Source organism: Ambystoma mexicanum, chromosome 1q, assembly GCF_040938575.1.
Source record: "Ambystoma mexicanum isolate Mex_15411 chromosome 1q, UKY_AmexF1_1, whole genome shotgun sequence".
Lineage (NCBI taxonomy): Eukaryota > Metazoa > Chordata > Amphibia > Caudata > Ambystomatidae > Ambystoma > Ambystoma mexicanum.
The window spans coordinates 1,222,811,228-1,222,825,776 of record NC_090922.1 but is presented as its reverse complement, the minus strand read 5'-3'; the positions used below and the strand labels follow the sequence as shown (position 1 = coordinate 1,222,825,776).

Sequence of the window (14,549 nt, the reverse complement as noted above, 5' to 3'; positions counted from 1 at the left end):
GCAGCCGCTCCGAACTTGTACCTGCAAAATAAAAAGACAGTTACTTACGTGCTTCCAGGCGCTTCTATTCATCACACGGGCTCCATCTTCAACTCACTTCAGCCCGTCATCTGCCATCGCCGGAACCCTGCAAAACAAGAGACATCATTACTAAAGACTTTAAAGACATTAGAATTACTCGAAACTTACCGTTCGTGCAGTAAACGACGGACAGCAGTCCTCTGAAGTCAAGAGGCCTGCTCCCCTTATCCAGTGAAGAAACTGGTTACAGCACCCTGGCCCGAGGCAGATGGAGAGCACAGCGTTCACTTACCTAAGGTGAGAGCGTTAACCTTTGGGGTTCTACAGGAGAAGAGAAAGCGAAGAAGAGAGACATTCAATAACCCAGTTCCTTAATCCCATATTTTCTATCTGCAGACATCTTACCCTTCGAGTCAGACATACAGTGCACAGAGGTCCAGCCCAAAGAGCCAGCCGTGTGTTACACATCACCTTTGAAGATACGGTATACGCCCAGTCAAGACCGGCGCCTCTACGGGAATCAGGTGAGCGTTACACATATGCACAGCATGTAATTCTAAGCAGATTAACAAGCATCAGAAATGGCTTTACAGTACTGGATGTTTCTTAAATCTGTTATAATTAGCATGCGTACATCCATGTTGATGCCTTCTTTGCATGGGCACAGCTGGGGACTGGGGTTGGCACCTGGTACAGAACAATAGTCCCAGCTTGTAGTCAACAAGCAGTACATGCCTCATATCATGTATGATTGTGTACTATTTTAGAGTGATATGGACCTACTTTTTTGCCCAGTAGCAAACAGGGATTACACCTTTAGACATTGATTGCCATGGATAATGATAATAGGGAGAGGTTTTTTTGTTAAATCTTTCTCCCCCTCTTCCTTGAGCCTTTCTGCACTATTACTGGAATCTCTGAACTTTTTCCACTGACCGTGAAGATGAGTGAGCCTTTTTTCTCTCACTCACCTCCTGCATTCACTTTTGTTTTTGGGACACTGCACCCCCTAAGTGGGTTTCCAGTGTGGGGAAACACCTCCCCTTTTTTTGTAATGCCCATGGATTCCTATGGCAGCCCCTCCCACTCTATCGGGGTGCTGCCAGGGGCACCTAGAGTCCCTTAGGCAATCTCGTTTTTGGTTGCACTTGGAATCCCATCTGTATTGGTGCAGGATCTTTTAATGACATGTGTTTTTACTCTTGCAGCACAAGCCATTGTATGTGTAGAACTGTGGGGATACTGGATCCACTTTTCATTGCCGCAAGTAACATGTGGTTACTATACCAGGCATCCTCTGAACAGGCTGATCTGGTGGCAGTTGTTTAATTTGAAGTGCAACATCATATGGTAAATGGTGCCTTTTTAGCAGCGACAATGCATTTAGGAGGATGAACATTTCAAAACTGATCCTCTTCATATTTAAAAGTTATGTTCAAGATGGCATGTCCTTTGTTGGTCGTCCTACCTACATTGCCAGGTGAGGAAGCCCCCCCCCCTTCTTCATGCACAGTGGTGGACGCCTTGCAGAAAGCATGCAAGGCTTCTCCTGTGTGTGGGCTGGCAGGAAGTGGAAAAGCAGCTTTCTGACCCCAATCTACATTCATCCAGAGGGATTGTTCTATTGGGCAGATTTAGGAAGCTATCTGTCTGCTATTGGAAGCCCACCTCCAAGCTTGACTGCTGCAAGCTTCCTTATTTGAGGGCTGGAGTCACCCCTTTTCCAAATTCTGGACTTAAGGGGGTGAGCGGGGCCCAGAATCAGAGTCGACCACTAGAGCTGAAGTGAGCCGAAGAAGATGAACGAGAGACGCCAGAAGATTACTGCATGAACCAGCATTTGCTCAAACAACTCTTCCATGTCATGAACCTCGACCTTCTGTTCAACAGGTAAGACCTCTTTAAGGTGCATTCCACCCTTTAACTGGTGGGACCAGCAAGTCAGCTATCCTGCTCAAGATTCATTGCAGGTTTTGGGGCACGCAACTTTGCAAGACCCACATCCAGCGTGCTTCACTACAAGCATTTCCTTCTAACCTAATAGCTCGAAATATTTGTGAGAATCCTCAGGGTTCTACTGTGCTGACCTTTACCAGAAGAGAAGCCTGTCAGGAGACAGAGGTCCAACCGCCAAGCTGGTTTGGTCTATGCATTTTATTATCTAACAATTGCTAGTTATATTGACTTAGTGTGCAATCCATAGTGGGTTACCCAACTGTAAGCAACATATATGTACATTGAAATGTTTGCTTACCTCTGAATATTTAAAGTGTGCCTTTGTGCGCTACTGTAATGAAGGAGTGTTATTTTTATACTTACCTGTGTGGGTCTTTTTAGCTACTATTTCTGTTATGTACTAACTGTACTACAGAACAGTGCCCACTTCCTCTTTCAGTCAGCCTTACTGCTTGGTGTATGCTACTTAAGTGGTTTAACTCAACTGGGGTGGTGAAAGCATTGCTAACCGTAGGCTGGCTTTTAGAGGTCCTACACAAGGTAGTGACTTTGAAAAGCTCTCCTAATACTGGCCCTTCACAATTGGCTTGTTCTGAGCTGCAACAGTTCTTTACGGAGCCGGACACAGATTCATACCTGCAAAATCCAAGAGTATTGCCGTTGCCAATGCTGCTTGATTGTATTAGTTCTAACCTAATAGCTCGAAATCTTTGTGAGAATCCTCAGGGTTCTGCAGTGATGTGGAAACCAACTGTGCTGACCTTTACCAGTAGTGTAGAGTAAGACTGAGATCCTCCTCATCAGCACACCCGCTCCCTCCTTTCCTTTAGCTCTCTGGCCGGCCTCCTTTGGCCCGCTTCCTGTTCCCACCTGTAAGGCTAAAAACCTCGGGTCATCTTCGACTCTACACTCTCCTCACATCTCTGACATCTCCAAGAAGTCGCACTACCAGCTGCACCTCCTCAGAGGTATTCGTCCTTTCTTCTCCTTCCTCCAGAAGCTCACAGTCTCCAGAGCTTTGGTTCTCTCTAGGCTGGACTATTGCAATAGCCTCTTTCTAAATCTGCCTGCTTCTACTCTCCGCCCCCCTGCAACTTATCCTGAACAGGACCGCAAGACTTATCCTTGGCCTCAAGCCCAGGGAACGTATCTCTTCAGGACTGAAATCTCTGCACTGGCTCCCAGTGGCTGCGAGGATTTAGTTCAAAACCCTCTGCATTGTCCACAAGGCCTTCTGGGGCCTGGGGCCTCAATACCTTAAACTCTCTCTCCCCAAATACCTTCCTCCTCGAGCTCTTCGCTCATCTCCCTCAGGGCCAGTCGCTTCTCCAAGCAATGAGTTGGTGACAGATCTCTTTCTTTGGCTGGGGCCTCCCTTTGGAACAGCCTCCCTGAAACTTGAGGAGAATCATCTTCGGTTCCGCAAGCACCTCAAAACCTCTCTTTGCTTCTGCTTTTTCTCCCCCTCTCCCTTGCTGACTTCCTGGCTGACACTGAATTTGCATTGGTTACCTGGTCACCCTGTGATCTCTGGCCCAGGTCCCCTCCCCTGCCAGTTGCACTCCTGCACTGCCCTCCTGGCAACCCCCGCACCTGGGGACTGTTTCTGTATCCCTACAGTCCCACTACCAGCACTTGACACCTGGTGTTGGCACTTATCCTTGCACTTTCCACCTGCTGGCTGTACTTTTACTTACTGTTTAATTTTGTTTTTTTCTTACCCCATGTACTGCACTGTCCTCTCCCCTTTCTCCCTCGCACTTCTCCTCCTTCCCCTTCCCATGCACTTGCGCGATCTGAATGACACCTGGCCTAGTAGGATCGCTGTCTGTCCTCCCTCTGTTCCCCCTTCCTTGCCTCGTCGCGCCTTGAAACACTTATATATAGGCGCATTATAAGTTCCATATCATAGAGAAGCCTGTCAGGAGACAGAAGCAGTTTAGTGTCTCCTGATCGTATAAGGTAAGACATGCATTGCTCAAGTCATCTCCGAGGGTCTCTTTGTCATGGGACCGGACCCCCTAACTCTCTGTGGTCTCCAGTGGAACCAAAAGTCAAACTGTGAAACAATGACCGGGGCGGTGACGCCTAGCTTCCCAGCTATTTACTATTGCCTGGGACACTTCCTACCTCTCTTGGGGTTTGGGGACCTGAGATCCTGTATATCTCTTAAGCCACCCCTGTCCATTGAGTTTGCATTGGGGGCAAAGTCCTGCTTACCTAAGCATTATCGAGGCTGGCCAAGGGAGGTGGCATCTGGGTCAGTACTTCTGGGGGTCATCATCTTGGGTCCAAAAGGTGGTAGCTGCGCCCTAGAACACTGCACTCTGACTTAAATCCATCAAGTCCCTTTTCTGATGACTAAGTTTGTTCTGCACTAACTGCCATCTCGGTCATGGACTCGCTAGCTGGAGGGCCTCTCCTAGGTTACTCACCTTTGACTTAATGGAAGCATGGAGACACAAAGACTCACAGAGGTCATATATGGTGCTGGAAAGTCAAGGTCCTATGTTCCAGTTTGTGCAACACATTGCCTCCAAATACACCGGTCAACTGTCCAGTTTCAGTATCTTTATACTGAATGAAGGGACTTGAACCTACAACCTTGCCATTGGTAAACTCACACTCTAATTTCTGAGCCACAGGGTCTCATCTGTAACATGTGTCTCCCTACTTTGGTCTATGCATTTTATTATCTAACAATTTCTAGTTATATGGATGCAGTGTGCAATCCATAGTGCGTTACCCAACTGTAAGCAATATATAAGAACACTGAAATGTTTACTTAACTTTTAATATTTAAAGTGTGCCTTTGCGTACTACTGTAATGAATTAGTGTTATTTTTATACTTACCTGTGTAGGTGTTTCTAGCTACTATTTCTGTTACGTGCTAACTGTACTACATAACAGTGCCCACTTCCTCTTTCAGTCAGCCTTACTGCTTGGTGTATACTACTTAAGTGGTTTAACTCAACTGGGGTGGTGAAAGCATTGCTAACCGTAGGCTGGCTTTTCAAAGTCCTACCCCAGGTAGTGACTTTGAAAAGCTCTCCTAACACTGGCTCTTCACAGTGTGCTTGTTCTGAGCTGCGACAGTCCTTTACGGAGCCGGACACAGATTCATGCCTACTAAATCCAAGAGTATTGCCGTTGCCAATGCTGCTTGATTGTATTAGTTAGTACTTATCTGAAAAATGTCAAAGTTCAATAGATGGTTGGGAATCGGACAACGCTACATAACTATGGTATAAAAGTGAGTGACCCTAGTTCTACATTTCACCACACCCTAGAACCGAGTTGGCACACCATTTGATTGCCACATGAAAACAGTATCCGCATACTTCAGTGCACGGCTGTTCACAAAATACTCACAGCTGATTTTTTCCTCCACTGTATTCCAGAGATTCCTGTAACCATCACTTCATACTGTGGGAGAATCTCAACATCACTGACATGTGTCCCATTCTTTTCATTTTCAGAGGAAATTTGCAAGGAGGAGGTTTCAAACACCTCTGCACCATAGTGCTTGGTTAAAGTTTCCAGCGTCGCCAGGTACTTTAGCTTTAAGTCGTGTGAAGAAACACTGCTGTCACAGACAGTCTTATTGTTGAACTCCTTTAGGAAACTCTTGAAAACTTTGTTTATCCGAATTCTGGTGAGAAAGTTCCTCTGTCGAATAGTCTTGTTCAGAGTTTCAGGAATATGTCTCTTGTAACTGCAAAAGTGAACATCCAGTTAGTATTTCTGCAGTACTGGAACCAACTCAGCATGCAAGCATAAAATACATAGGTACCTACATACATAACTTATTGAGCTTCCACATTCATTTGAAATGTGTGCATTACAGACCTAGATCCAGAGACCTTTCTTGTACCAAGAGCATCTCAAATGTGAAGTGCTTTAAATGAGGTCTGGGACGAGGTTGTGATCAGATTATAGAAATCGGGATACAATGGGAATTTGATGGCATGTAAGTGGGACAGTACTGACAGCACGTTGCACAGTTACATTTGTACATCACATATGCAAACACATTGAGGGACAGGAAGACAACAGGATATCACAATCACACAATGTGCCAAAGCTGCTATTAGAGTCAGCAACGTATAGACTGCACTAAAGATCCTCTCTCATTAAGGAATACAAAACACAATTTACTTAGCTACATTAACAGTCTGACACAGTTGATGCGTGGCTCGGTTTCAATGAATTCACATAATGGCCAACCCACCCTTTTAACTCGAGACCAATTGCAGCCAGTAGTGAAACGTGTCACAAACACGATTATTTTCTGACCACAGCAAAACTCCCCTTAAGATATTTTGCTGCACCTTTATAGCTGTTAGCCTGAAATTAGAAAATTCTATTTGTGCAATTATGGCTTACTAGCAGATATTTTCATACGTATTGCATCATGATGCTAAAAGAGTCGTGCAATGCATATTGGCTTTGGTTAATAAACCACATAAAAGGTAAAAACCTAATGATTGTGCTGTTACAATTTGCTGTGCAGTATGTTAGTTCAATTTTACAAACCTGTCACAGGTATCGCAAGTACCTTTCTTGGTATAGATATAGAACCACCTATTATATATGCACGCGCACACACAAACATTATAAAAAGGGGAAGTCTACAAAAGTCAGGAATGCCATTGTTAACTACAATCACTCTTAAATTATTTCTTTCTGCAATAAAAACAAATTCCATCAGACTACAAATTAAACGAACTCCCATTACTACTTTACAAGACTCATTTTAAGTACAGCAATGAAGTAAACAACCTGATATTTAGCAAGAGGGAGGAAAACAGAGAGGCACTTTGTCCGGGGCATGGCCTTTGGCTATGCTCTGGGCACTACTGAGCCACCCTATATGCCCAGTGCCTCTTTGGCCGAGACATCAATTGTGCCCACTGCGCATACTGCCAACTTTGCACATGGCCCCACGAGAAACTCATTGTGCTCACTGGGCACTCTGAAGCCACTCGATGGACTCAATGGATATGGCTGATGCCTCTGTAAAGACCCCATTCAAATTGTATGTCGATGGACCTGGGCTGTTGATGCATTTGCATTGCAGGGTATGCAAATTATGTACCAACTTTGAATTGCATCCTAGGGTGAACTAGTGGGGACTTACTGTTTGGATAGCATTAGTCACGTTTATTAGCTAGGTTTCTACTGTTACCTAATAGGATGATCTACTGATCATCAAATTAAAGTTGAGCAATAGGCCGTCTCTCATCGTAGCAAATGTGTATGTGCGACTGTATAATGATTCAATTGTCAAATTCCAAGATGCTGTCTTCTCTATGTGGGACCACCTGTAGGACATGGATGATGATTACATTGATGCAGAGAATATGAATGCTCTAACAGAGCGACCTTCTGATCATGCTATGATAGAGGAAGATAATGCATAGGTATTCCTTCACCTTGTGCTTCAAAACATGCACTATGTTATAAAAATGCCTTAATACTGGCTAATGGTTTATATGAAGCAGGTTTTAATTCAGATAATGCTAGATTGACTGGTGATACCCACATGCAACCAACATTTTCCACCAATATCGCCCATAGTTTTATTGATTGGATTTGTCTACATGTTATTTCTTGAAAAGTCGCAGAGGCCTTCAGTATCATTCACAGACTTGAGAATGACCATGACTCCCTACATTTCTCTCTGGCACTTCCATAGACCAAGTCAACCATGATAGGATCACCACAAGAGGTTGCAAGAAATGTAGATCTCTCAAATAATACCTATCGTCATTTACGCATGAATGATGAAGTTTAAACAAAGTCAAGCAGTGGTCTATGCCAAGCTAATTTCCCTTGTAGAGTTGTGGGCTACAAGTTATTTGCAATCACCTGGCAATGGAAGTTAACCCCTATGTTACAATTTAAACATGTACTGTATATGAAATGTTCAGGGTCATAACCCTGGGTGAGGGTTAGGGGGGTAGGACCCCCATGTACCTGGTGTGGGCGTCCTATCAGAGCATATTCCTGAGCCAGTCCTACTGCAGTGCCGGTGTGAGAGAATTGTGAGGGAGGTGGGCAGTCCCTGGAACCCCCTCAAATACCTGAATCATAATGTGGGTACCACTTAGTTACACAATGCCTCCCAGTACTTTTTCTGGCTAGAGTTCTTTTTTGTCTTTTTCAGGACAACTCCCAGAATGCACAGGCGCAACCAAGAAAACGCAGTCCGGAACCAGGGGAATGCAATCAAGAATAGACATTCGACCATACCAACCCTTCCAAGTCCCATTTTCTTGTTTCCTGTTCTTACTCTCTCCCCCTAGATCGCTCTTAACCTCGCTCTGTGCTCATCCCTTCCTTTGCCAACCTCGCACTCTGGATCTGATAGTTATCTGTACCATTAATTTATAAACAAATCTCTCTGCCATGTGCCTTGTCTCATTGTTATGCCATATCTTTCCTTTCACTCGCTCAATTTCACGCACTGTGCCAATCACACTCTGCCTATCTTTTTTTGTTTCTCTTTGCCCTTTTTCTCCATACTTATTTCAACCGGTATGCATCCACTGAAAAAAAGACACATGTCCTGTTGCATAGAGGGTTAATTAGCAGGGGAATGTTGGCTTACCGACTGGCACACACTAAACACTAACCTCACCTGATTTTGATAGGATGGCGATGGTGGTTGGGCGGTGGGGTGCAAACACATGGACTGGCCTAGCCATTCTGCCCATAATTTCCATCTACAAACACCATCACCTGCATCCAGTATCAAACAGTGGTAGCAGAAACAGCAGCTAGACAACACTGAAACCTGGCTCTTGTGCTATGGTAAACTGCCATGCTCTGGAAAAAAAAAGTCTATTGACGCAAGCATCTGGCCTGGAAAAAGGCGAAATTGTCAGAATTGCTCATTAATTAATGAAGGAAGGAATTTCACTTCTGATGAATACAGTCCAGAAAACATTCATTATCATCCTCTTCATCATCATCATCGCCAGAAACTGGGTATAAAGTGGGCCAGTAACACCCATTCATTATTATGACAGGATGTAAGCCCTCACAGATTTCCTAGAAAGCACATTCTGACTTACCTGATCTCTTTTGGAAGGTCTAGTGGGGGCATATTCTTCTCAATGGCGTAATAAGATATTGCCAGCACCGCCATCCCAAGGCACTCATTCTCTATCTCATGGACTTCCTGATCAGTTTTGGGGTCTCGAACAGGTGCCAGTCCTTTCACCAGGTCATACTGCGCCTAAAAGAAAGCATATTAAATATATATTTGAACATTTTCCCTGAACATACAGATGTCTACTAAAGCATAGTCAGATTAGTCATGCAGTGCATGTGGGGGCGGCTTTCAATTATTGTGGTAAAACTGTAAATCACAACCATGAGCAGAAGGTGTGCCGCTGGGACAAAAGTGTGATGTCGGTAGTGTCATATAGTGGGCAGAGTGTGGTGCTGGGTGAAAAGCCGGAGCTTAGGGAGTGCCGCTGGTGGCAGAGGACACCTCAATTCAGACTTACCCAGGCAGATGGAAAAAGCAATTGGTGACGCCTCTTTGCCAAAGTGACAATGCCCTGTCCTGCCACACTCCCTGGCCCAGACCAGCCACTCTATGATCAAGAAGGAGACAATAGCCCTTTGTGTTCCTACCCCTCGGCAGTGTGCAATACATTAACGTTCCTCGCTGTGTTTTTCACTCTTGGTAGTGTCCGAAATGCATGTATATTGCTCACGGAGCATACTTTCTCAATGTTGTGGGGTGCCACAGGGATTGACTCTCTCCCCACTTTTGTTTACCATTTACCTCCGTGCTTTGATGAACATTTTGGAAAAATATAATCTCAGGTTCCATTCCTATGCTAATGATACTCAGTTGTACATCAGACTTGACGATGTAGAGGATGCTCTCACTGTGGTCACTAGATGCCTAGATGAGATAAGCACCTGGATGGAGGAAAATAGGCTGCAATTGAACCCAAAAAAAACAGAGGTGATTTTGTTTGGCCCTAAACCTCTCCTTGCAGGAGGAACATGTCCTCCTCCTCAGTTTTTGGGGACTAGCCTTAAATATTCCACCAGGTCAAGAAATTAGGCTGTATCTGGCAGAGTGACCTGGGATGTAATGCCCAGGTCTCAGCCAAAGTACAGTCTGTATTCTATAACATCCGCCTCTTGCGCCAAGCTCTACCCTATGTGCCTAAAGCAGATTGTGCTGTAGTGGTGGGAGCACTGGTCAATTCAAATCTTGATTACTGCAATGGTCTCCTGGCCGGAGCACCAAGTAATCAAATCCATCGTCTCCAGAAAGCACAAAATGCTGGAGTCAGACTGGTTTTTGGTGTACTAAAAATACTCACACATCCGGTCTTCGTCGGTCACTACATTGGTTGACAGTCGAAGATCGGATTAAATTTAAGATCGGCTGTTTGGTTTATCGATGCCTGCACGACATGGCACCAGCATATCTAACAGACAAGTTGAGACAATACCAACCTACCCGCACTCTTAGGTCAGAGGATTACTTCCTTCTTGTAATTCCTAGGATGAAGTACAGGTCTAGCGGAGATCAGCGTTTCTCAGTGACCGGGCCTAGCTTGTGGAATAGCCTTCCGTTATATCTGAGACAAGCCAATTCCCTGATGACCTTCAGAGCAGGTCTCAAAACTCATCTTTTTAAATAAAGTCTTTCTCCTGACTATTTTTGTTTGATGTATAGCTTTGTCTATCTAGTTGGTCCTTCTGGCTTGCTGAGTGTCATCCTCTTGTTCCATCTGCGCCTGGATACGATTCAGTTCGTTGTGTGCGCGCTTATAAATTCCTCAAAATTCAAAATTCACTGCGATTATGCCCCTGGGCGAGGCCCCATTACTTTGCCCCTGGGTGATGTCCAATGCATTCATGTGCCCAAATGCATCCAAGCACCCCATTATGATTATGCTTCTGGGAGGTGCAGCTTGTTCCCCACTGCGATTGTTTCTGCACCGGTGTGGTGACCTAAACACTTATGTCCCCTACTAAATTCTCGCCTTGTGTAATACTCCCCATTTCGCACTAACTGACTCCCCCTCTAATCTTTTAGCCCCTTAAACTAAACACACAAACCTGCTTGCAAAAAGCAACCTCATGCCTAAGGGTACCCCATCAACATTAATTGAGCTTTGCAAAAAGGAACCTAATGCGTAAGAGTACCCCATCAACATTGAGCTTTGCCGAAGGTCATTTCTTTAGTTATATCCCACACCATCACCAAAATCAGCAGCTTATCCATACATGCAGTGCAGTAATTTATGGGATCTTGGGCTCCTCTCCCCTCTGGATAAAACTTACACCCAAATGTCACAGCCAAGGAAACCATGCTGACACTTATGGTGTGCACTCGTCAACACCTCAGGTTTCAAACCTGCCATTCTCCTACTAAACCACAAAAACCCTCCCACACACTTTTCTTACAGGGTCACACCTGGTAAGACAACCAAAATAGCACAGGTATACTATACAAAACTACTTTACATGATATTGCTGGTGGAAAGATGAAAGATCAGAAGTCTCCTATTGGGAATTCAAGGTCTTTGAGCGACTGAAAACAGTATTTACTCACGGCAGGTCTGTTAAAAGATTTGCAGTACACTACACAATCACTAAAGAAGACTAGGATTACTATTAATGCAGAAAGACAATGAAACACAAATTTGGGGTAATAAAAGATAGAGGGATGTGAAATTATTTCTTAAAATAAAGCTCATCGATTACCAAATTGGAGCAAAAATCAAAAGGGCCTGTTTGCACATAATACACTATTTAAAGGCATTTGCAACACAACAATGAATACATCGTGCTGTTTGTATGGTGTACATTAGGTGCTGAAAATCATATAGACCATATTGAACAAATCAACAGAGTATCTGTAAATGAATCAAAGGGAAGGCTGTTACGAAAACTCATGCAAACGAAATTGTGGGCACAGCAAGTTGGTTGAACTTTAACAAGAAATCACAAATTTAAGAATACTTAATATCGCCCAAAAATATTTTTGGAAAACCTTGTATGCCACTAACAGGAAAGGTATCAATTCAAAATGAGCCTGACCTAGAGATCTACTATGTTCGTGAAATGCTTAGATGTAAAAATGGTACACAAAGAGCCTCAGTGCATATTTAAATTTATAAGTTTACAGTTTTGTTGAATCCGTAATAGGTTATCTGAGGCATCGGAGTAATCCAAGTATATTGTAAGAGGATTCAATTGAACACTACAGCTAAGTCAGTGCCTAGTCTGGGATACTGAATGGAAACCCTTATTGATATATCTTTGTGTCCAGTTCATGAGTTCTGGATGACTACCCCTATATAACACCCCTCTCTTGGAATCCCCCTGACCCCAATGAGCCAAGAAGTAGTTCTGTTTTGCAAGTTTAAAAGGTTTATTTGAGAATTTAAACAATATATATATATATATATCACACTTTTATAATGAATTAATAATTGAATATCACACTTAATCTGAGCAGTAATCAATAATGGATAGTCTGGCACTAGCACACTTTTATGGTTTCATATAGATGCAATGTGGAATGAAAATGCAGTACAGAAAATAACTTGATAGGATTTCAGCAAAAGACAATGTAATCACTTTCTTGGACAATTCACCCCCCCTTTTATGCAGTGTAAGGAGATGAAGATGAGAGCACACAGTTCTTAGGAATGCAATCAAATAGAATTCAGTTCAATTCCCAGCAAGCTTATACAACAGATAGGAGTTTTGAAACACAGGCAAAATGCTTTGAATATGGTGACAATGCAGTGAGAAATATGCTGAAAATGCTTTTAATTCCCTTCAGGAGGTTCAGGGTGAGTGGTATCTAGTTAATATTAGTTCAGGCTCACTCTAGCAATGATTCAGGGATGGTTCTTAAGAGGCAAACGAAATTTAGCAGTTCAGGCAAAAGCAGCTATCTTTTTACAAGTAAAGAAATCGGGCCCAATCGCAAATCGCGGCAAAATTTGCGAATGCGTGAATCGTGATTGCGGAGGAAGTATAAGGAGTAGCGAGTCGGTTCTAGGCTTGTTGGAAAGGTAAGATTATAAGCTTTCAGAGGAAAGTTAAACCAAGTTCCTAACCCAAACGGTTGCGGAGTTATGAACGACTTTGTGAAGGTTGTTTTTTGGATTTGAAATTTTAAAAGTTCAAAGCGACAGGTTACAGCTTGCAGCTAGAAAATGACAGGTGACAGCTTTGCAGCTGCGGAATTGACAAATGACAGTGGTGCAGCTTTACAAAATAACAAGTGACAACTTCTAGGAGGCAGTTCTGGTTAGATTAAAATAGTTTGGATTAGATTATTTTAACTAAGAGATTGGTTCTGCACAGTTCTGCTAGGTACTCACAATATATTTTTGAAATAGGCCTCGCCACGGATCTGGTCAGGTTTTGGACTGGACTCCGGTTCTGGTCTCGGCACTTCACAGTGATCTGGGTCAGCTCTGCTCTGCTGGTCTAGCCTCTCTGGATTCTGGATACTGCTCTGCTTTCTGGGTACTGCTACAGGTTCTGGAGATTGATGGATTTGAAGTCTGGATCTCTGGATGTGAAGTCGTCGGTCAACATGCTCCGCAGCAAATGGAATTGAATGTCTCTACCTGTCCCAGCAGTCTCTTTTTATGTGTTTTGAAAGTGGGTGTGTGCCTGGGCCTAGCTAAGCCTGCCCGTTTCTACTTGTCATTGGCCCAATTCTCCCCTCTCCCATGATTGGGGGAAGGAAATGTGAGTCAGAGTGATGCTGTAGGTTTTATGGGTCAGAGGATCCTCCCCTGGTCAGTTTGCCCACAAATCTATATTTGACCCAAATACATATTTGCACAGGTACACATTTGTTTAAAATTACATGCACACATCATAAATCACATGAGGTATACTCTGATCAAACGCTGCTCTTCCTGGAGGCTTGCATTCAAAAATGGCAACATTTTGTGCTTTTTAGTGGGTTTTGCAACATCAGATTTTTCTCCAGATTTATACACATATACACAGGCTGTCCGTACCTACTCCAGTAAATTCCCATATCTCTAGCTTAAACACAGAGTATGTGGTGTCAATAAATAGCGGGGTTTTGCCCCAGAACATCACACAAATTGGAGTTTGGGCTTGAATCGAAGGTACATTTTTTAAATTAAGGCTCTCAAAGTTATACATTCCTGTCATTTGATCACAAAGAGTTATCAGTGTTTCTGTAAAATATATATTTTGCTTTCAATTCAGTTCTCAGAGTGTTGGAGTCCGCCTCCAAGACTTGGGTGGGTCAGTGACCATGCCTCTGCTGGCAGGCAGGCCTTTGTTGACAGGAAACAGTCAAAATCAACATATTCTATTCAAGTGCAAGAGGCTATTGTGTGGTCTCCACGAGGCTGAGGTCAGCAGACCAGGGGGTCACTTTGCATTTGGTTATTATGACCATGTGATATCCTGGGCTGTGGTGTGAATCTCTTGAGGTGAGAGGGTTTCCCAGGCTTCTGGCCTCTGGGAACAGCAGGTGGCTAATTTTTGATTAAAATGCAGCCTTTGAAGTCAGCTGAGTCAA

General features: G+C 43.7%; 1 protein-coding gene across 3 annotated transcripts in view; it reads right to left on the bottom strand.

The window, feature by feature from the left end:
• JAK1 (Janus kinase 1) overlaps positions 1 to 14,549 on the bottom strand; it is a 1,055,078-nt gene that overhangs the window by 646,754 nt on the left and 393,775 nt on the right. For all 3 annotated transcript variants that reach the window (XM_069641985.1, XM_069641984.1, XM_069641986.1), the window contains 2 exons: positions 9,058 to 9,221; positions 5,351 to 5,693 (listed from right to left, as the gene is read on the bottom strand). In XM_069641985.1, the coding sequence (XP_069498086.1) occupies positions 5,351 to 5,693; positions 9,058 to 9,221 (507 nt within the window). The remainder of the gene's footprint in view (positions 1 to 5,350; positions 5,694 to 9,057; positions 9,222 to 14,549) is intronic.